The sequence below is a fragment of the Choloepus didactylus genome, chromosome 1, assembly GCF_015220235.1.
Source record: "Choloepus didactylus isolate mChoDid1 chromosome 1, mChoDid1.pri, whole genome shotgun sequence".
NCBI lineage: Eukaryota > Metazoa > Chordata > Mammalia > Pilosa > Megalonychidae > Choloepus > Choloepus didactylus.
The window spans coordinates 126,498,940-126,522,972 of NC_051307.1; the positions used below are offsets into that span (position 1 = coordinate 126,498,940).

Below are 24,033 nucleotides of genomic sequence, written 5' to 3' on the forward strand. Positions count from 1 at the left end.
GCATGATTAAAATAGCTTCCCAGCGTCCCATTGTGCACATAAATACAATAACACATCTTTGGTTCACATTTTAGTGAGATGGAAAAAGCACCTGAAAATTCAAAATTTTAGATGTTTTGTTAAACTAAACATTAAAAAAAAAAAAAAAGATTCCATTTCACAAAGGATACAATTTTCTTCTAGATAAAAGAGAGACTGGAGCTTTTCCAAAACTGCAGAATACTCATTTTCAAGTATTCAAATAGCAGAAGAGTATAAGATAAAAAATAAATAAATGGGAAGCCTTGAGTTCCTTTTGGTCCCTTTGAATAAAAAGGACCATGGGTTTATCTTGAACAGCTGTGTTTATAGGGTTTGCTGATCACTGCAGCTGTACCAGCTGAGAAACAGGAAGGTTAAATTTTAAAATGTTAACTTTGCTTGGAAATGTGCTAGCTTCTTCCAAGGAATGAATGATATTGTATTTTCCTCCTGTCCTCCCCTGAAACCTGCTGTTGTGAAGGTGCATTTAGGTTGTTAAGCATCAGAGCCCTGAAGAAGCTGCCTGAAGTGAACAAACCTGCTTTTCTTCTTGACCCTGAGAGATACTTTAGAGAAGAGCCAGAGGAGGAATGTCCCCCAATTCCAGAGCCTCCATCACTTTCTGACAGTAAGTCTGCAGCCGTCATATACTTCCATCATCTCTCCCCATGAAACTCAACTAATTGCAAAAATAAAGTAGAAAAGCATGAAAGTAGTGAGTGTGTGCGTCGTAGGTTGTGGTGAAATGAAGTGTGGTATGACTGTTAAGATTTATTGCTCAGCTGCAGCTCTGTGCTTTCAGAAAGGACAGTCAATGGGCTGGAACACATGAAAGGTCTTTTTATTCTGTAGCTTTTCTGAAATCAGAATGTCATGAACATGTATCATGGATCTGCCATGGATGAGAACCTCTGCCCTCAAATAACCTTAATTTTCAAAACCGATGCCAGAGAAAGAAACATCATAAGACTGCTTTAGAACAGAATCTCTGACAAACTGAATTTTTTCTTTTCATATGAAATACTATAAATAGAGGCTACTTAAAGTGTATTGTCTTGGAGGCTTCCAGCTGCAATGCTAGGCTAATATGATGGTAGGACAGACAAGAAAGCTTAACTTAGAAAATATTAGTGAATGATCTCTGGGGCTTTGGAAAGAAGATGTGCAAAAGGTATGTTTTATTTTTCAGACTGTTATGGATTCTGAGTTTCTAAGTATTTGAATAATTTCTGGATAAAAATCCCACCTGCAAATAGGGGCGTTATGGGAACACAAAGCACAACCTGATTGTTGGTGAAGCGCTCAGAAAACATATGGACACTGCAGGGGAACTCATTTAAAATTATCAGTGAACAATGCTTATAACAGAAGATCAGTGTTCTAGTTTGCTACTGCTGCAGAATGCAAAACACCAGAGATGGATAGGCTTTTATAAAACGGGGGTTTATTTCGCTACACAGTTACAGTCTTAAGCCCACAAAGCGTCCAAGGTAACACATCAGCAATCGGGTACCTTCACCGGAGGATGGCCAATGGCGTCTGGAAAACCTCTGCTAGCTGGGAAGGCAGCCGGCGTCTGCTCCAAAGCTCTGGCCTCAAAACGGCTTTCTCCCAGGACGTTTCTCTCTAGCAAGCTTGCTCCTCTTCAAAACATCACTCACAGCTGCACTCTCTGAGTTCCCGCTCTCCGAGTCAGCTCATTTATATGGCTCCACTGATCAAGGCCCACCCTGAATGGGCGGGGCCACGCCTCCATGGGAACATCTCATCAAAATCATCACCCACAGCTGGGTGGGGCACATTCCAAGCAACATCTGCCCCACAAGATTACAAAGATAATGGCATTTGGGGGACACAATACATTCAAACCGGCACAATCAGAAATACACTCAAGCCATCTGAAATATATAGTTTCTAAACTTTTCAAATCCTCTGAGAAAGAGATTCAACACCATCCCTTGAGGAATGGTAACGCTCGCAGTTGGGAGGTGTTTCCTTATGGAGATTATGGAGATTTAGCCTTCTTCCCAGTGCAAAGTTCCCTATGGAAAGTGGGTGTGCCATTTGGAAGCAAAGTTCTGGAGAATGGGAAGGGATTGTAGCATATTCTGCTTCATATCATAGAGTCTTTGACTAGCAGATTCTGAAATAATGTTTGCTTATTTATGGATGCAGCATTTCCTAAGGTAGATGTTGAATGCTTGCTCTGTGCTAGTCCCTGTGCTGGATGCTGGGGATTCAGAGATAAAGTGGACAGGCCCAGCCTTCACAGATCTTGTAGTACAACAGGGGAAATAGACAGATAAGGAGAAAAAATAATTATAATGTTTTAAATTAAGGTCTGTGATAAAGATTAGCACTGGGTATTGTGGGAGCACATGGAAATTCAGAGATGGTTTTTCAGGGAAGCTAGATTATACCTGAGCAGAAAATTAAAAGTCAAGTTGATATTAGGTAGGCAAGAAAAGAGGGGGATAGTATTTCTGGCAAACGTGTAACATACATGCAAGTGTAGGGTGATATGAGTAACATGGTGTGCAAAGGGAGCTATTGTAGTTCCCAATGGCTGGGTTCTGTAAGGGGCAGGATGAGAATTTAGGCTAGCTGGGTAGATGGGGCCAGAACAGGGAGTGCCTTGTATACTATGCTAAGGAGTTTGGTGAGGTCGTCCCTGTTCAAATTGTGTTTACTCTGCAGCCTATTCTTGTGCTGATTTCTAAAACCTGCCATTTTACAATATTACCTATTTTTATCACTTTCATTTTAAATTGGTTATCTCCTTTTCAGGAGGATCCTGCTGAATTTAAAATTGTTATAAAAGAACACTTTTATTCAATGCTGTTAATTACTTTGAAGACTTTCGTAGAAGATCTTTGTTCTTTCTTTCCTATTTTTCTCCTCCTAGAACCACTGTTGAGCACCATTCATCCTTACTAGTGCACTTTGAGTAAATTTTTTTTTCCAGCCAAGTCTTGGATATATGTGTATACTTGATCTTTAACTTATGCTATAGTGTATAACACTCACCATAGTCAGTTGTTAATAGATAAAAATAAATGAATCACAAATTTGAATATGATTAAAAGGGGGAATGTTAGGTTGTATATATGGTAGTAGAATGAAACTTCAAAAAAAAAATCCGTGGAACTGCATAACACAGTGAACCCTAGGTTAAACTGTGGACTATAGTTAATAGTACAATTATAAAAATGTGCTTTCACCCATTGTGAGAAATTTACCACACCAATGGAAGTGTTAATAATAGATTGCATATGGGAATCCTGTTTTTTATGTGCAATTTCTCTGTAAACCCAATTACCAATATATTACTCAATTACCAATATATTCCTCCTCTATGCTATCATTACAGAATCTACCTTAAATTTGCACTGCCTTTTACACACATTCTTACAATCTCCATAATTAAGTATACAGAAGGTTATTGGCAATTGTACAATGAGAGGCAATTTGCCAGACTTACTTTCAAGGTTCTAAAGTATCACATTGGAACTTGGGACAGTTTTCAAACACTTTATAATCCCTAGGTGACTTTTTAGTCTTACCTACTGGGTTTTTAATGTCCTTTTGTATTCTCTTTCTTTTCCATACAACTTGAAACATCTTTTTCTTTGCTTCCAAGTTGTTCCCAATGGGTTCTCAAACAGCTTGAAACTCCTCTTTGATATGCCTTATTAAAAAACCTGGAAACTGCTTAGAACTGGCTCTGGGTCAGGTTTTGCCAATAAATTCCTCAGAATTCATTTGCATTATATCTGTAAAATCTGTAAAACTTCCAGGTTAGAGAAAATGCTGCAATAGTGAGACATGGGTGAATTGTGTTTTTTCTTTTTTTCTCTTTCAAAGACAAAATGCACCAGATAATTAAGAAGATGATTCTATTCAGGCTATTTCATAGGGAGAACATCACTAATGAGGAACCTCTCAAAGAAAAGGAGGAGATCTGATCTTTTAAAGAGGCAGGTACACAAAGAAGTCATCTTCAAGTCTTATAGGCCTCCTGAGGAAGAACAGAGCAGGTCTTTTGGGATTAGCTGTTTCCAGAATCTGAAAGGGTGGAGGGATTTCCTAACTGGCTCTGCTTTCAGGGAGCACAGGGCTCAGGTAAATTTCAACATTACTAGAGCCCCTTTTTGTTAAAAATAAATGAGTGTCTTTCATCTTGAACAACTCAGACTTGTTTCGAAACCTCCTGGTCTCGAGGAAGCAGAGTCTTTGGGGGATTCTTGGTGTTGCAAAATCAAACCTGCATTGAGAGGTGATGGCAAAGGTCAATTGTAGAGTCCATCCAGTTAGGGATCTGGACAGTCAGGTTTCAGTTCTTGGTGACAGTGTCAGGAGGGAGGGAGAAAAACTAGAAAAGTTAGTTTGGAGGGTTGTAGCTAGAAATTGAAGGAGACCGAAAGAATTGAAAATTTGGTAAGGGTTGGCAATTTGTACAAGGTAACAGGTTTCAGTTCTATTTACAGATAGGTATCTAAACAGGTTTCTCCACAAAGGGTGGGAAGTCAATTCAAACTCTACTAGGCAAGAGAGTTTACATATTCATCAGTAACCTGCAATTTATGAAAAGAGACAATGTAGTTCAAAAACAATGTGCTCAGCCAGCATCTGACCATCCAGAAGGATGAGCTAGGGACAATGCATGATTTTCCATTGAAATACAAAATTTTTCTCCATAGTTCTTAAACTACGGATGTAAAATATACATATGGGCTTTTAGTAAAATCCAATTTAGTGTATTTTTGCTTTAGAATATAGTCTTAAATCTAGTAATAGTAAAGAAAAAAATCACATATTATGTAAAAGTTCTCAGTTGAACAAATAATTAAAACACAGGAAGAAAGCATCTTTAGATATATTCCTTTCAAGTAAGAAATGAAAGATTGCTACACATGGCATACAACAGAAGATTTTAAGATAAATAAACATCCAGAATAATTACCAAACTCAGAGGCATTTAAGAGTAGAAATCATTCCTTTTATTCCATTTCTTTTTTTACCAAGATAGCACCAAGTCATCCTGAAAATCACACATGCATGCATGCACCTCCCCAAATTTGGGAAGTAGTTAATATATGAAAAACATTTTTATAAGATTCAACAGGTCCAAAAATACCATCATTTTGGTCAAGTATTTTGGTCAATCCTCACCACTCTCTCACCAATTTGCTGTCTTTATTACCTGATTGTGACCCGACTGGTAGCTGAAAATTAATGACAGAGATTGGCAATGCCAGTCTAAACTCTAGATTTAGCAATTAGAATCTTGACATCAGAAAGTAATCAGTGGCTAATACCATGGGCATTACCTGGGAGTTTGTTAGAAATGCAACATCTCTACCCCACCCCACACTTCCAGACCTACTGGGTCAATATCTGCATTTTAAACAAGATTCCCAGCTGATTCTTATGGATATTAAAGTTTAAAAAGTACTGATTCAGAGGACTCAGAATAGAATGGAGGATGGGAACCAGAGAAAAGGTTTTTAGAATACTGTACACTCAAAGACTAACAGCTGGTCATTGCAGTGCTGTATTTACATAGCTGCCAAGTGCCTTCTTGCTGGGCTGTCATTGTGAGCATTTCTTCTTTGTTCATCCGATATGGTTAGTTGCCAATCAGGGTCCAAGGGAAAGATCAGAAGACAAAGGATTAACCAACTCTGCTATGTTAAAATCACGGTGTCATTATATTTAGTAAAAGTATGTTGGATTGCTTCATGACCACCGCATCTTTCATTTTCATTGCCTTTAAAACAAACCTTTGTGGTTCTCATTATAACAAATCTTCTCAGGCAACCAACCACAAAGTGAAGTGACAAATGTTTAAATGTCATGCTTTCCCAGGTAGAAAATAGTGCATGTAAATGGTTACCAATAATACTAGGTGTTTGATTTTTAAGAGCTGGGATCAGGGTTAGAGGTGTAGTCAATAAAGAACATGGAGAACCACCCCTTTATCACCATTACAGAGCCCTGAGGTTTCTAGAATGCAGGAATTACAAAGCTTAAGGAGTGAGCTTGTCCCTTGGCATGCCCAGAAGTTCCTTCATTAATTTGTTCATTCATTCAACAAGTATATTTTTTCAGCACCTTTTATGTACCAGACACAAGGTGCCTGGTATGCAAAGGCGGACGAGGTCTTTGCTCTCAGTTAATTTATTACATAGGGGGAGAGAGAGACAATAAATCATTAATAAGTAAAAGAACAAGATACATTTTGATAGTGATATTAATAAGAGCTCTGAAGAAAAAAAAGAAAGATAATGTGATAGGGCATGACTAAGGGCTTGTATCAGTGAAGCTCTCTCTGACATTTGAACTGAATCCTGAAAGAAAGAAGCAGTCCCACAAAGATTTTACGGCAGCCTATTCCAGGGAGAGGGAACAGAAAAGTAAAGCCACTGAAGTGGGAGCCAAATTGTGGTGTTCCAGGGACACAAGGGTCAGAGAAGAGATTGGTATGAAGTGAGGTTGGAGGGTAAAAAGGGTCAGATCTTATGGGGCCATATCACCTTGCAAGGAATTTGAGTTTATTCTAAGTGTTAAAGGAAGTCTTTGGAGAGTTTTAAGAAGAGATGTGATCCTATGAATCCATATCCAGTGGCTGTTGCTAACCCTCCTGTGGGAACAACTCTCCAAGATTCCAAGTAAATTGTGAGGCACAGAAAGCAAGAAATTTGAGGCTTGAGATTCCCTAGGTAGTGCTTATGTGGGCGCTTGAAGATGCTTTAGGATAAACTATTATTTAAATAAACATACATTTTCTTTACAAGGATTGGAGTATCCAACAGACTGTAGCCACAAACCATGGGAACCTTGTCAGGTCAGTCTGATTGTACTAAAAAGAACACATCACTCTTGTTTGTTTTGTGGTCAACAGTATACATCATGGCAAGTGGTTCAGTTAAGGTTCAAACAGGTAAGGAGGGCAAACAGGACCATATATTAAGAGATTTATTATAAGGAATTGGCTTATGCGACTGTGAGGAGGTCCAAAATCCATAGGACGGAGTTAGGAAGGGAAGATCATGGGCAAGATAGAATAAAGGCACAGGCAGAAGCTGTTGTCCATAGTTGGAATTGCTTTTCATTCGGAGGGAAGCCCCAGCCTGGCTTTTAAGACCTCCCAACTAATTAAGTCTGGCCCACCAAGATTATCCAGGATAATCTCCCTACTGAATGTCAACTGATTAGGAGCTTTATTTACATCTGCAAAATCCCTTCAATCCTTTCAACTGCAATACCTAGATTAGCGTTTGATTAAAATAACTGAGAACCATAACCTACCCAAATTAATACATGAAAAATGCGGCATCTGTCAAAGTTACAGATGTTCTTATATAATCTTTACAAAGCTCAATACATGGTTAATGCTTTCTTATGTGTATAATAATCCATGCCAGATGTAGTCCTATCATAATACGAAAACTTCATGCCATTAATCTAAGACAGGTTACTATGAATCGTAAAAGAGATTGATTACCATTATCCATTTAGAAGGTGTTAGGTTAATGATAGTTTTTTCCACAAGATTGAGATGTGAGATGAAGTCAATGACAGTTCAGTTTTACAGCTCCTTACCTGCAAAGGCTCCTTTGACTATTAAGAGTTAGTGTTCTAGGTGAGGAGGGAGACCCAGCTTGCAAGCAGGAATCATTTTGGGTGCTTTTCCTAAACAAGACCTCAGAAGAAAAAGAACTGACTCTATTGGCTCCAGTTATTTGTTGAGATTCATTTCCCCATTCTAAGTAAATAGTCACTTTTATAACTAACATTATATTTGTAACCCAATGTTCTCTTTCAAGAGTGTGCCCCAAATTGTAAGCTTCAGGCCCAGGAAACAGGGATCCACTGGTGCATATATGAACTTTTTAATTCCTGGTTTTAACTTAAAAACAACCAGCCATCCACCAGAGATAGTCCCTCTCAAGCTCTTACAAGAACCTGTCAGTTAGTTATTGGTTTAAATGCCCTGAAACCTAGTTAATTACAATGAAAATTCCTCATCAAGTTGAGAAACAAATCTCAGTAGAACAGCTAGAGTTTATTTCAAAAGCAACATTCTGGCTTCTGCAGTCTCTCTGGAGATCTTTAAGCATTCAGAATTCCTTGTGATTCTGATATGCTAATCTGCAGTCCTGTGGGATAGGATCATCTGCTAATATACAGAAATCCACATTGTCTTGTTCAGCTGGTTTCAGGGAAAAGGAAAGTCATTTTTCATTTGTAGCTTCACTTGTAAGCTAGCTCCAGGTTTATTCATTTTTTACCTTATTGCTAAAGTACAGAAAACATTCAGAAAGGTCAAATATTATATATAAAATGTTATCTGCCCAGTTCCCACTTTCAACCATTTCTGGTAACCAGTCTTACTAGTCTCTAGCATATCATTTCAAGGTTTATGCAGGCATTTAGGTCCTTAGATTGTGACCCCCTGCTTTCTTCCGGTTTTCATTTGCCCGGTATCCTTTTCTCATCACTTGATTTCAAATTATACAAATCAATTTTTTATAGATGTGCATTGAATTTTGCTTTTTGATCCAATTAAAACTAATTTTTTTAAATCAGGAAATTTGAGCGTATGTAAGTTTATTGATACAATAGACATATCTGGTTTTGCATTCTTCATATTTTATGCTATTTCTCTCTCTCTGTCTCTCTGTGTGTTTGTGTGTGTGTGTGTGTGTGTGTGTGTATAAGTTATCACTGTCTGGTCTGCTTTGTTTCCTTGCTTTTGCTTTTTTTTATTTTGGGGGGGTAGTTGTATGTTTAGTTTATATGTTCATATATGTTCATATGATTACCCAAATCTTTTATTTAAGACAATGACTGTTAGATTGATGCTATGAATGATGATAAAATTAGAATGTTTCCTCATTTCTGCCTTCCTCTTATACCACACAATTTTACTCAATAATATGATCTTGTGCTTACTTTTACGTTGTTAAATTTCCTCTTCTGCTATTATTTGACCTTTGTCTCTTTGTTGTTCACTTGAATGGATTCATCACAAATGAAGCTTCTTTCTCTCTTCTCCCAATTTTTGTTAATTGTATAATTTCTACATTGTCAGTGATATAGTGTTTTCCTTCTATTCTATTATCCTGAACACATTGTTTTAATCTTAGTTCTATATTTAAATATTTTCAGTGTGCACCACTAGGTATTTCCCAAATTTTCCTTGGTCATTTCTCAGTTTATCTTTTAGTAATTTCCTCACAAAGGACCATACTTGGGGCAGTGGTTCCTGAATTACCTGCACATTTTAAACTATTTGTAGATATTAGATTTGAGGGACAGCTTGAATATATATAGTATTCTTAGCACAAATGTTCTTTACTTGATTATCTCATGGTGTTAATCTACTGTCTTTTAGTATTGATCATTTCTGTGAAGATAGCTAATGTAAGATAGGTATTTTTCTCCTTTTAAGTGACTTGTTCATTTTGTCTGCCAGATTATTCTCTTTACCTTTAAAATCTAGTAACTTTGCTGGAATATGCCTTGGTTTTGACTATTTTCAGTCAAATATCACCAGCACACAGTGTGTCCTGTCAAAATGCATTAAGTTGTCTTTCATTTGAGGAGTTTTATTAGAAGGTATCTTTAAATAATTACTCTGCTTTGATTTTCTTTCTTAAGGACTCATGCCAATCATGAGTTTCTTGGATCTATTTTTTTCTGTCTTTAATATCTATCCTTTCTCTCTAAGGCTTTCTCTTTTTAATTTTCATCTTATCGTATTTGTTTTTTTTTTTTTCATTTCTATACTGTTTCCTCTTGGGCTACCACACAGTCTACTCTCCCTTCAAATTTTTTTTCTATTTTTTTTCCCTGAGTTCCGCCAGATCACATTTTATCACTTCTTATTGTGTCTACATCTCTTCCCTGAGTTCTTTTAATTCTGCTTTGTGATCGTCCTTCACAGTTATTCTTGGTTAGTTTATAGCAAAATGCTTGGTAAACAATATTTATGTCCAAATGGCAACATTCTTCTGTTGATGGTCCATCTTTTGATTAGTCTTGCTGTGCTTATCCATTGTTTTGTTTTCATTTTTGTTTTGCTTATATTTTTGTCCATGCAGTGCCTGTTCCTTTAATTCCTCTTTTAATTAATTAGCTTTAAGGAATTGGGTTTTCTTAGATCTGAAATTTGCAATGAATTCCTGTGTGAGAGCTTGGGATGTGGAATCATGGTGGCCTTCAATATTGTACAACACACAGGAACAGACTGCTTCTTGCAAAAATGGTTTGTGTTTACAATTATTTATGTAGCCCTGCCTCAGATATTTCTCTGAAACAAACTAGGTCAAGGACAGCTTGCACTTCTAGCTCTGTTCACCTCAATTTTGTATCCATGGCTACTTATAAAGCCTTCAGTAAGTGTCAATCTGCTAGCACTCTCTGAGATGCTCTGGAGGCTGGGCTTCTTAGCACTCTCTAGTACTTACTTTTCATCTTATAACTTCTGCCCAATCTCTGCAGCTTGGCTGTCCTTCTTCATGTTTTGTAGGCAGCAGATTACAAGTATTTTGGGGTACTGCTAAAGGTGAGATTTTGTTGCAGGGTAATTTCCCCAAAGTGTTCTCGTCATTTTTATATAATTTCCAGGGATAAGGGGGGAAAGATGTTCACTTATGCAGTCACATTTGTCCTGAAGGTGGAGAGTTTTGTTTTGTTTTTAATAAAAATTTACAAAGATGCCACTGTACTGTGAAATCATTCACTGTTTATTTCAGTTTCTTTATTTCACATTCCTTTGGTTGAAATGTACAGTCCTCTTCAGTTCAGCTCCAGTCTCAAATTCTGCTTTATTTTCCTTGACATATTTTATGTTTCTGTAGCTCTTGATTCTTTATACGTTTATTTATTTTATTCCTGCTAGTTGACATTTCTTTTTCCCTCTGCCAACTATTCCCAACCTCCAAGTTCCTTATTACCAATTAATATCCTATCTGGACATCAAGGGCTACATCAAATAGTGACAATTCTTAAAGCTTTTCTTCTGATCCCTGAATATCCATATAATCTTTTTATATGCTTAAGCACAGTTTACGTTGCTCATATTCTTTTAGAACTGCATCATCCTAAATATGTGTTTTGGTTACTTGGGTACTTCTCTTACTTTCTACCAGCTGGAAGAAAGCCTGTGACTTAGTCATATTTATGTCCCATTTTTGCCTCAACCCAGAACATTTTGCATGATATACATTCAATAAACATTTGGCAAAATGTTAAAATTAAGCAAAAGGCCAAGATGATCTTCTTGAATGCATAGTATAATTTCCTTCTGCCTCTCACTGATGCACAATATAACCACCCATGGAGATAATTTGTTTTTTTTTTTTTCCTGAAACCACTGATCCCTCTAGATCAAAGTATTTTATAAGGATGTGATTGCAGATGTACTTGTTTAGTCATGCAGACAGTCAAACTGTGTTTTGATTATTTTAATTGTCTTATTTCAATACAGAATAATTTGTTCTTGGCTTTTTATGAGTCCTTGATAGCTGTTAAGTAGATTAAAGAATAAAAATGGAAACACAAGCTTTTTAGTCCTCTGCCTTTAGATGGTGAATCTCTCTTGTGATATAAATGCATTAATAAAGTGGTCTAATACAATTTAGTTTTTAAATTTAAATTGAAGTAAAAGCAAAGACAGAAGCTTAAAGTCAATTTCCCCAAATACGCACTTGTTTTTAGAAATATACAGATTTTTAGGTAAAGTAAAACTTAAGAATTTGCTTCCCACTATTTATTTGAGTCTCTTACCAAATATAATTTTTATGCCATTTTCTTAATCATTTTGTAGCTTTGAAAGCTGTATTTGTTGAGAAAAACCTGTTCCCCAAAGAAATTCTGGATCGTGAACGAAGAGCCAAACAATTGTGTCAGGAAACAAGTAGTGAAGCGAAGACAAAAAGAAACAAGAAGCAATTATAACTGAAAGAAAAATATTTCATTGTCACAAAAGTGCGCACAGAAAAGGAAGCAAAATAATAAAGAATCTTGCCCCTTTCTTTTTTTATATACTTCTAGTAATTTTAATGATTTAATTGTAAAATTGGCAATTAGACTTGCCAATATCAGTGTTTCCTGTTAAGGTTTATTGAGAAATTATGGAGATGTTCCTCTTCTATTCTTTGATATGCTATGCTTTAAAATTGAGAGGAAGGAATAACCAAAGGGCCTGAGGCTAAAAAGGACATACTCTAAGTGGAAGGTCAAGTAGGAAACAATGGGCTCTGAAATTCACTGCCTAGCTTTTTTGACCCATTTGTCTTCATAAACATGACTATCCATGAGGTAACCAATATTTTTATGCTATTTTATTTACTATGTCTTGTAGAAAAGAGTTAATAAGTTCATTTGCATAACTTTGGTTGCTATGTATTTGAATTTTAGAGTGTTTTCAAGAATATCTGTATTCTAATAAGATATTTTAAAACAACATATGCTAATCAATGAAGGAATTTACAAAATTAGGGGGCTCCTTTCTCCTAAGACTGTGAAGCTTCATCTTGTTTAAATTTCACAATAACCATATGAGGTAAATATTGTTATATCTATTTTAAGGTTAAAATGTAAGATTTGGTGTCATTAGGTGAGTGACCCATAACCATGACAGAGCTGGTATTGGAGCCAAGGACTGTTTTACTCCAAAGACCATAGTTTTTGTTGTTTACCATTTTGTTCATTCACATATTAGTACATTCAATGGAATGAATTCTAATATTAGAATTTCCAGCACCCATGGGAAATGTGCATTTGGTTGGATAGAGTGGTTGGTGAAGGAATGGTTTCTAGAATTAGCTATTCCATCTACATTTAAATCCATCTTTGAGTCAGGCATTGTGAGTTCTATACGTAGTGATTTTCCTCCCTACTGAATGACAGTCACATGTGGAAAAGAGGCAGACCCACCCAGACACAATCACACAAACACACGCACACATATATAGAGAGAACAAATGTGGTATGTGTTCACAGATGGGGAAAATGGAAGGGGGGATGGTAGTTCTTTGTACTGTACTTGCAACTTTGATTGGGCAATCCATCATTACAAACTCAGTGCCTATGATTTATAAATCTTAGATTGGTGACAGAGAAGTGGAGTGAAATCTGAGCCACATTCCCAGAAATTAAAAAAATATATATTAAGTTGTTAAAGAGATGTAAGATGAGCACCAAATGCTTTTTGAAGACCCTTTACTCCATCCATCTACTCATCCATCCATCCATCCATCCTTCCATCCGTCCGTCCATCCATCTGGCACATGCAAGGGATTATTTTAGATAAGAGAGACACAAATATGAGTAGGATATACTTCTCCTGTCCTCAGCCTTCTAGAGTAAAGGCACATAAACTGCACTGTTTTATTAAACAAAGATTGAATTGCCCCACTAGATTTTATAATTTGGAAATCTTTCACTAGACATATTTTAATTTTTACCCCTGGAGATAACTTCATTTGAAGTGATTACTCAGAAACTGTCTGGTTTATAGACAGAGTTTCTCTAATAATCCTAGAGAGGTAATGGATAAAGGGCAATGTGGGTGGAATTTATTCATTTATAGGAAAAGTATTTGTCAAGCATCTACTATGTTTGCAAGGCACTGTGCTGAGTGTAACTTTAGCTTCATGCTTACTTAATGTCAAGACTTCTTTTGTGAAAGATGTACAAGCATATTTAATGAGAATAGAGCTTTTAAAGATATGAGAATTTCTTTTAATGTTACCACTTCTAATAGTTTGGGACAAAATCATGTAAAAAAGAAAAAAAAATTAAAAGGAATTTAGCTCTTACATATCACTCTTCTTTTATAACTTACAGCATCCAATTCTTTTAGGCAGGTAGCAGGGTCTCATCCATCAACTATTAATAGAACTGAAGACATCAAAAGCCACTTCTGAAGTTACAATTATTTTCAGTTATTTAAGATCAGTTTTTCCACAGTGAAAGGAACTTGTCACATTAAAATAGTTTATGCCATAATTTTCAGTAGGCTACCTTTTTTTGCAATACGTAGATTTACATTGAAGGTAATTTAGCCTGTTCTCTTTTCAGATCCTTTTCATTTTATCACTTAAAATGCATAGGGTAAACTGACAGAGAAAAATTGCCTGAACTTAACCTGTGCTCAAATAGAAGAAATAACTTTTAAGTCCTTTACTAATTAGAGTATTTGGAATTAAATACATTTTACTTTAAAAAAAACTACAAAATGCTAAGAAAGGTAATGAAATTCTAACTGTAACATCTTGCTAGTATTTTTGTATGCATTCCCACTTTTCTTTTTTACAGTAGAATGGTGATAGTGCTCAAGAAATTTATATCAAGATATTTTGGCTCTCACTAATGAATTTTTTTTTCTCTGATGCTCTAGGGGCATAGAATTGCAGAAGGAAAAGAGTTGTGAAAATATTTAAAATGTGTGCAGTAATATTTTATGGTATTGTGGTACCTTTATTGTGTATTAAAAGAGCTTAAGCCAGGGAGGAGGAACTCATGGTTATTGTTTTTATTCCTCAAGAGACAGAACAATGTACATTCAACTTAAACTGCTCTAACATACGGTTCTTACAGAACAACTTCATTAAATAGCCTTAATAAGACAGTAACTAATTCTGTCATTGGACAGAAAAGTAATGGCCTTTTCACAGAAAAATCACTTTATTATCTGATTACAGACATAATAATATGATAGTCAAGGTTACCTGTAATGGATGTTTCCTGGTGTCACTACATGGGCAGAACAGTATTGACTGAATGATAGTCTTGGATATTGCAACTTATTATTTATGTATTAAAGAGTGGAACAAGAATGATAAGTGTTCTTGTGTTTCACAACTCTTTTTGGAATATTATCTCTAGCAGTGTTAAGTTAAAGCTGAAGTGGAATTTGCCCATGCTACAGTAACTTAACAGAATAAACCCCAAGATTTAGGAAACATCTGGAGATGCCTAGATTGGTAATTTGAATTTTAGTAAACTAAGAGATGATGGCCTATAATAATCATCAGGCTTCTCAGGCCTGTTGTCACCATTGATAGCTCTATTAGGACACTGAGAGAGGTTAACAGAATTCTTGAAAAAGTTTTTTAAATGAATACTTTTTAAGCTGTCTTTGCTTGTGGTGGTTGGAGGCTGTATGTACTCCAGAAAAACATTCTTACTAATGTAAGATCCATTCTGATGGGTGTGAACCCATTGTAAGTATGATCTTTAGATGAAGCTACTTCAGTTAAGGTGTGGCCCACCTCACTCAAGATGACTCTTAATCCTATTACTGGAGTCCTTTATAAACGGAATGAATACAGGGAGAGAAAAAGAAAGAAAAAAAGAAGGAAGAAACTGAAATCAGCGAAACCTGGGAGAGAAGAGAGAGACCAGCAGACCGGCCATGTGCCTTGTCATGTGGCAGAGGAGCCAGGGATCCCTGGCAGTCAGTCTTTGGGAAGAAAGCATTGCATTGATGATGCCTTGATTTGGACATTTCCGTGGCTTCAGAACTGTAAGCAAATAAATCGCCATTGTTTAAGCCAACCCATTTCATGGTATTTGTTTAGAGCAGCCTAGGAAACTAAAACAATGTTCATTTTATTTATTTTATTTTTTTGGTGACTTTATCAGAAGTAATATTACACTTGGTAATCAATAGTGGCAAATTTGTTTAATTGTAACTAGACCAATATTCTGCTGCTCTTCTCAGATTCCATTGATGAATAATACAGTGTGTTTTAATATGTAATTGTCATTGAAGTGATTGATTTGAAATAGAAGAATGAAATCAAAACCCACTCAATTATGCATCCATTTTTAATAATAACTTGTTTGGAGAGAAAATCATGTAGAATTTTAACAACATATAAAAGTAACACCAATGTTTATTATCAAATTGCCTATGTTTAATAGTTTTATATTGATATAACTTACTAAATCAATAATCTTAAACTGGTCTTTTTGTTCAACATAAAGAATGTATTTCTTCAATATCCACTCTTCTTCCTAAGGATTCAACTGGGCCTTTTATCCTCAGGAAACTGCTCTGATGATTGTATGATTTGATGGATTGTTGAGAACTCTGTAAACACAGCAGTAATTTGTCTCTGCATTCTGGACTTGATTTAGCTTTATTCTTTTTCTCATAGGCATTCTAAAATATTTATGATGGAGTATGTTGGTAATCTGATGTGGAAGTCCTGTGAGAAACAAAAAGAACTAATTACCAGCAAATTTACAACCATAGGCACATTCTTTCAAATTCTGTTTCTACTTGTAAAAGAGGTGGAATAATGAATGGAATAATACAAACGTAATGATTTAAAATGATGCTATTATTTTTTCTATCTTTGTTCTTGCATATTGCAAAATTATTCATTAACTTGACCATGCTAATCTTTTTACACAAATGTAATGAACACCTGCTCTGGTTTTAGAGGAATTAATCACGCAACATTCAAGATAAATAGAGTTGGCCTTGACTGATCAGGTACTAGTGTTCCTCAGCGAGCACATTTTAGTTGTAACATTACAGTGAATAATCAGAAGGCAACTGGGGTAAGTACCTAAATTTAAATAGCTTTTGAATGAAGTATATATACAATAATGTTGACTGTGGATGTTTAGTAGAGTAGAGGATGTTACTATAATTTAGAAGTCAGATTCTTGTGGAACTATTAATTGGATTTGTTTAGTTTACCAGTACCTTGTGCTTTCTGCTGAGATATGATCCAAAACCCAATAAGGTAAGTGAAATTAAAAAAGAAAATACTTTTGTGAGTTGTAATTTATAAGTGCCTAGAATTTTTCTGGAGAAAATGGATGCTCAAAGAATATAAATTCTGATTATTAACGTTGTTTATAATAATGAGAAGATAACTCTAATGCTCAGATTCTATTAAGGGAAAAATTATATCCTTCATAATATTTTTTATTATTCTAAAATAACCCACATTTTTAAAGATATACCAGATGAACTGATGCTTCATGTCTTAAAAGTTCTAAAAGCATTTTGGCTAATTATGTTTCCACATAATTTGGTCAGAAATCTCCTGAGAAATTCAATATATCAGAATATAGTGATGCACAGAAATTTATTTTGCATGTCCCACTTCTCTGACCCACTGGCTTTTACTATCAAGACACTGCCATTTACAGCTTTCTGTACAATTAATTGCTCAGTAAGACATTTGCTTGCTAGTATATATATGCATTTGCATTTCCCAACACATGTTCCTCTAATAATTGCTTGGAATTGCATTTCGAGATTTTCTTCCTTTGCAAAATGTGTATCTAAACAAATAGAATTTGACTACATATATTAGAAAAGATTTTGAAATATCTAGATGATGACTCCACAGCTTAGTTTGGGAGGTCACTTGACTATTGGTAATCTTTGTATGTAATAGTGCCTCTCAATGACCCATAACCCATTCATGGACCATGAAATCTCTCCTGATAGTCTGCAAAATGATCTAGAAATGCAGTTCTTCATTTCTTTAAGGCTAGCAACACACTATTATGGAGGATTTCATCTTTACCCCAATTAAGGGCTACTTCCTAGTAACCTCCTAAATGAATTATTTAGGGTTACTAAAATGTATTATTTGTAACTAGTGTTATAAAATTTATGAAGCCTTTGGAGCCAGTAATCTCCTACCAAGTATGTGGTAATATTGCAAAACTTATTCTGCTCTAGATGTAGTCAGATGATTGAATTTCCTGCAGTTTTAGTGGAGAGCACTTTAATAATGTGTCATTAGTGTTGTCTTGAATTGGTTATGATTTTCAATTGCTGCTTTTCTCGTATTGTGTTAATTTATTTTTCAATATATTGTTTGATTTTTAATTGCATTACTCTTTTGCTATTATTGTACTGTTTATATTTGATCGTCATTTTGTTTCCTTACTATTTTCTCGGAGTTTTGTTTTTTTCCCTCCCTTTGGAAAAGTAGAAGGTAGGATTGGGGTGTTTTGCCCTACAGAAGTGGGATTCCAGAAAGTGTGAGAAAAGGTTAGGCAGGTTACTCAATTGGTTTAGAATACATTAGCTTCCTAACATTATAGGTTCAAACCCCTACTGGAGTATGTTAGCTTTTATTCAATTTCTGTTCTTGACCTATTAACCGTTTTAGAGTAGTCTGGATCAAGGGTTCCCTTGATATCAGAATTCAAGATATCCCTTTAAAAACCATGGGAAAAGATAAGGAAAAGAATCATATAGTTATTCAGAGACAGTTTTGCCACTGAAAACATTCCAGAATTACAATTTCTCCTTTTATTTTGTTTAAGAAACTTCAAATATATTTCTTACTGGTTCTTGAAGGAACATAAAAATTACCATTAGCATGACCAGTTTCTCCTAATAAATGATGTATAGTCAGAAAACAGCATAGACTTTTTGTGGAAGTTAGTTCTAATAAGATAGAAACTTCTAATAAAGATTCCTTTTGATCATAGTAGGGTAAACTTTGATTATTTTAAAATCCAATAAATTTAAAATTAAACATTATACAGAAGTCAGAATGGATAAAGTCTTGTTGTGGACTCTCTTACTGACTTTTTCTGGAAGTCAAGCCTCAAGACCCTTGGCTCAAAGAAATGCTGAATTTGCAATGGATCTTTATCAAGCTATTTGTTTATCTCACAAAAACAACATTATATTTTCCCCTCTTGGAACAACTTTGATTCTTGGAATGATACACCTGGGAGCAAAAGGAAAAGCACAACAGCAGATAAGACAAACTTTAAAACTTCAGGAAAATTCAACTGGTAAGATTCTTACATATATTTATAATAGATAAGATATGACCAAATTTATTTTTTCAATATTAGGAGCTCTGGCTCATAGAAAATGAAAAGAATGTCATGAAAAGTAAAAAATTGTAATAAAATGGAGAATTATAAATAATATTCATTCATTTAAAATTGTTTCTTAGTGAAAACGTAATTACAGAAATAATACATGAAAAAATTTACAAAGTCTCTATGGATGTGAATTTGTGAATATTTTGGTATATTTTCTTTTAAGTCATTTATTTTGGCCAGTTTTAATTAATTTAGATTATATAGTGTGTGTGCACACGTGTAAGTGTACATATATGTAGATAGATACATACAGACATACACACATACACATTCATATGCATATACACATAGATATACTTTCACTATCACTTTCTGTATTGTGATCATTGTCCCATGTCATGTGGCTCCTTCAAAACATAATTTTCAATTGTCGCATTTTATTACCTCTTACAGAAATACCATTGCTTATTTTACCCTTCTTCGATAGATTGTTTCTAATAATGTTGCATCCCATTTGAAAGGATGGTTGCCCACCTCCATGGCCATCCTATGCTTTCAGTTTAAAATGGTCCTAATTTTAAGAGATACCCAGATTTTAAATTTGGGAATATAATAACTATAACTAATAACTCATTTCACTATGTGTGCCTTAGCTCAGAATAGCTATATTTGGGAATTTGTTTTACTAAACAATGCTATTTACACAGTTTTAATTGGTTCATTTTAAATAAAGGCAATTTTGGATAGAAAAGAAGATTTAGTTAGTGATTACAAGAGTTCTCCTTTGTGAATAGTGAAATGTAATGTACTGTAAATGTAAAGTGAAGCCAATATTTAGTCTTGATTTTCTATATTAATTTCAGAAAATCCTGCTATCCAATCCCAGAAACATTTAAGTCATGATACTGCTTTGAAAGTAATAGAACATTTATGGACTCATGTAAAGTTGATTTCACAATAAACTACCAAAATTAGAGCTTCTGACATCTAAGTTACGTTAAATGTATACAGCTTGTAGAGCTTGTAGAGAAACACAGAAGATAGATTGTGAACATAATACTAAAAATAATGATGAAATTATCAAATGTATATATTTTGTGTACCAGCCACTGTTTTATGTGCTTGGCATATATTTTCTCATTTAATCCTCACAGTTACCCTGTGAGGTAGATATAACCCTGTGTTAGAGATGAGGAATCTGAAATGAAAAAAGGTTAAATAACTTGCCTGGGGCTATTTCTTGTCATAGGTGAGCAATGTTGAAGGTTATAGACAATAAGACCAATTACAAAAAATTTTTCTATTTTATTGAAGAGTGTATATAAACAATTAACCATTAAAATGTTTGATACATGTAACAAAATCTGAAAAACGAGTTTTGCATTATGACTCATTAAAGAAAAGAGAAAAACACAGATGGAGAATAACTGCCAAAGGAAGAGAAAGACCAGCCCAAAAGGGAAAGATTATATGAAAAAAATTCTGGAGAGAAAAAAATGGGGAGGGAAAGAAGGAATAAAGGAAATGGAGAGACCCAGGTAAGGAAGGGAGGAGTGTAAAAGAATGAACTGAAGGGGATGGAGAAAAGGCATAGGGGGTCTGGAGAAAGGGAGAGTTGTAAGGAGTTAAGGATAGTAGAAAAGGTAAGGGGATCAGAAGGCAGTGTCAGCAGAGCATATTAGAAACCCAAACAAAAGGAAAAATGACTAAAACTGACCCTGTCTTTATTTAAGATTTTTATGTGTTATTATTCATGAAATTTGACATTAATTTAAATTTTGAAACTATTTAATTAAAAATTTTTTATCTTGATTACTGTTTTTGATGCCTCCCTAAACTTTGTGCAGGAGGCAAGTGTCTCACTGGCTCCCTCCAGTTCTGGCCCTGACTTCAATCCCCACTGATTCTCAAAAGTACTCAATGTTGAATCAGTCTTTACTTATCCTGCTACCAATCCCCTGGGTCCATGCTTCACTGTTCCACATTAAAGTATCCTATGGGGATTTTGGATGGCTGTACAACTCCTGGCATCTTAGACACCATTGGGGCTTTGTGTCTTCAGTTCTTCTTTTCCCAATTGTCAAGACACCTACTCAGAATTTACCTTCTCCATTTTGATGAACATCTTTCTTGCCCTCTCATAGTGTGGCTTACTAATCAAAAGGCTAAGTGAAAGGTGCTTCTTTGTCCCCAGAAGATGATGGAAAGAAAACGGCATGAATTCCTGCCTCAGTTCTGCCACTAAATGACCTTGTGATTTGGTACAAGTTACCTCAACTCTCAAATGACTTAACTCTGTTTGGGCCTTCAGATTCTTCACTGTAAAAAGAAGAGTTTGGATTAAATGATTCATATGGACCTTTCAGCCAAGATAATAATGTATAATTCAATGACTACCTTTGTTTTCATCTTTGGATCCTTGTATTGCATACAGCAGTTGCCTTTGGAATCTTAATAGCAGGAGATACGAACATATACTTAATTTTAGAACATTTTCTGGGGGTCTGAAATAATCAAACCAAGAATCACATTTGCCCCGTGACCTGTAGTTTCTCCATGGCTCTATTTTAGAAAATGAAATAAATTTGTTCCTATTGGTTATTATGAGTCATGCATATGTATTCATTTTGATCTGTGCTAAAAGAAGTCATTAATCTGTAAATCAAATCAAATCCATAAGGTAGATAACTTTATATTCTCCTCCAAACTTGTGTTACTTGGTGATATTTTTTTCACTGACTTCCAAATCTAGTGATTTATCAAAGGACATCTGACTGTCACATAGTCTTAGAACTTAAGTTCATGACATAAATCTGTTTGCTCTCCCAAATGATTTGGAACTATTTTCTCTCCCCTCTCCTTTTTTTTCCTCATTCCTTTAAAGATGTTCATAAATTATAAATTCCAGAAAATTGGTTTCAAATTCCACCACTTCACTTCTGACCTTAATTAATTCTTTGGAGAAGCTTTTGTGCCTTTCAGTCAGGAAGTCTCCTTCTGTAGCCTCCTAGCCATGGAGATATTTCTTTGGAACTTTAAATGACCATAAATGTTTGTATGTGAAATCAATGTATAAACAAGCAAAATAGATAAATTATCTTCCCTTCCTTATATAAGGAACTTCAGGGCTCTAAAGAATTGCTGAAAGTCTTCAGATCCAGTCATATGGAAGTTGTGTTTTGTATCTAAAATCTTTTATGTCTATGTCTATATCCTGGTGAATGGAGAAACCTAGAGTTTGAAATACAATGCAATATACCTAGCACAGCCTCCTGTAGGTTGTGCAAGTAGTACTCTGCACAAAAGAAGAGGCCAAGGAGGAAAGTCGAGACAGAAAGGTGCCTCCATTCAGTTGGGTGAGATGTGAGGCCATAGGGCTATACCTTCTGGAGAGGGCACCTTTACTTATTTGCACATGGGCTGGTGGTGGCCCTGCTAGTTCTATGTTAAATAATGTATTCACACCCACCCACCTACCCCCCCCCCACACACTTTCCAATTGATATCTAGTTATAAGTTCCTCTCAGTAATGCTTTTTTTTTTAAAAAAAACTACTCTTTGGGTATATACCAATGATGAAACATTTATGTTTTCTTCAATATAGATTAATTCAAAATAATAAACTTTTAAGTTATGAAATTAGCATTTTTAGTATTTAACTGAAAATATAGCAAAGGTTTTGGTAAAGCCTATTATTTAAAATAGAGTTCCCAGACTTAATGATTGAGTTCTAGAACTAAGACATAAGGGAATGAAAAAATATCTGTACCCTTTGGTAATGAATAGGAAGCCACTGAGTGAAGGATCAGAGTAGAATTCTCTTATAGGCATGTTCAGCTTTTTATCCAACAATAAATAATAAGCCTATGGTGACTCTTAGTTGACTCTGAGGACTCATTTAGCTAGTGGTTATAGTTGCAATGGTTGAAGACTTATTGTTCATGTAGACAGCCAAAGTATATAGATTCATGAACCTGAAGAAATAGGCAATTCTGATTCTTACACATTTGTAGAGATGATTGTTGGTGTTACCTTGTAAATTTCAAAACCTGGACAGCTGCTCTTACTCATAAGAGAACAATTTCTTCTTAAGCTGAGATAAAAGTAATACTGGAAAAGATTGCTCATCATGGCCAACCCCCCATCAGCGTTTATTAGTATTTCCCTTTGACGAATATTGCATGATCATTTCATGCAAAAAATGAGATCTTGAAGTTAAATTTCCAACAACTAAAAATGAGCTTAATTTGGCTATAAAGAAAATTTCCCTCAGCCTATATAAAAACATATTCTTTTGACAAATTTCAAATCGTTCTTCTTCCTATATAGAAGCTGATTTCTCAGAAAATGCATTTTTTTTCTACAGGAGAGAAATGCTTAAAGTATTTATACTAACTTAGAAAGGGCTGTTAGTTATACCTAAGGGTGCAAAAAATGGTGATATGAATCAGAGTGCTTAGATAGCAAAGCTGAAAAGCTGTTGTTTTTATGTTGTTCAGTATGTCAGTACATATTATAATTATTTTTTAGGAGAGGAATTTTCTGTGCTGAAGCCATTTTTCTCTGCCATCTCAGAGAAAAAACAAAAATTTACGTTTAATCTTGCAAATGCCCTCTACCTTCAAGAAGGATTCGCTGTGAAAGAACAATATCTCCATGGCAACGAGGAATTTTTTCAGAGTGCTATAAAACTGGTGGATTTTCAGGATGCAAAAGCTTGTGCAGAGACAATAAATACCTGGGTAGAAAGCAAAACAGAAGGTAAAGTTTCCCATTTTCATAAAATCATTATTTGCCATTGTATTCATGGTTTTTTAATATCCTAAAGTAAAGAACAGGAATATTTTCTGACTAAACTATGCTCGGAGGGATCAAATCTCCTATTTCATTTTACTGTTATTCAAATTAATACTAGATCAGAAAACAGAAAAATTGTTAAGCTCCTTTGAAAAGCATACAGATTCTTCTAGAATTCTTAATGGAAGAATTTTGAATAATAATTTTTATTCACGCATAAGTTTTTGCAAGTATGGCAGGAATAATCTCTTTGGCCAGGTAAACATTAGAACTGTCAATTCCAAATGCCCCTTTCCCACATATACTGTAAATAATTAATACATTTCAGTTGAATGTGTTGATGTTTAATAATTAATATTGATAGTCCTGACATAACTA

The 24,033-nt window shown here is 35.0% G+C and overlaps 2 protein-coding genes across 4 annotated transcripts in view; both read left to right on the top strand.

The window, feature by feature from the left end:
• Positions 1-15,317, top strand: part of WDR49 (WD repeat domain 49) — a 149,921-nt gene extending 134,604 nt beyond the window's left edge. For all 3 annotated transcript variants that reach the window (XM_037841343.1, XM_037841351.1, XM_037841354.1), the window contains 2 exons: positions 503-649; positions 11,858-15,317. In XM_037841343.1, coding sequence (XP_037697271.1) covers positions 503-649; positions 11,858-11,988 — 278 coding nt within the window. In that variant the 3' untranslated portion in view covers positions 11,989-15,317. The remainder of the gene's footprint in view (positions 1-502; positions 650-11,857) is intronic.
• A 251-nt stretch (positions 15,318-15,568) lies between these two features.
• Positions 15,569-24,033, top strand: part of SERPINI2 (serpin family I member 2) — a 36,367-nt gene continuing 27,902 nt past the window's right edge. Inside the window, exons 1-3 of the mRNA XM_037841365.1 lie at positions 15,569-16,796; positions 18,568-18,822; positions 23,389-23,619. Of these exons, the coding sequence (XP_037697293.1) occupies positions 18,576-18,822; positions 23,389-23,619 (478 nt within the window). The 5' untranslated portion in view covers positions 15,569-16,796; positions 18,568-18,575. The remainder of the gene's footprint in view (positions 16,797-18,567; positions 18,823-23,388; positions 23,620-24,033) is intronic.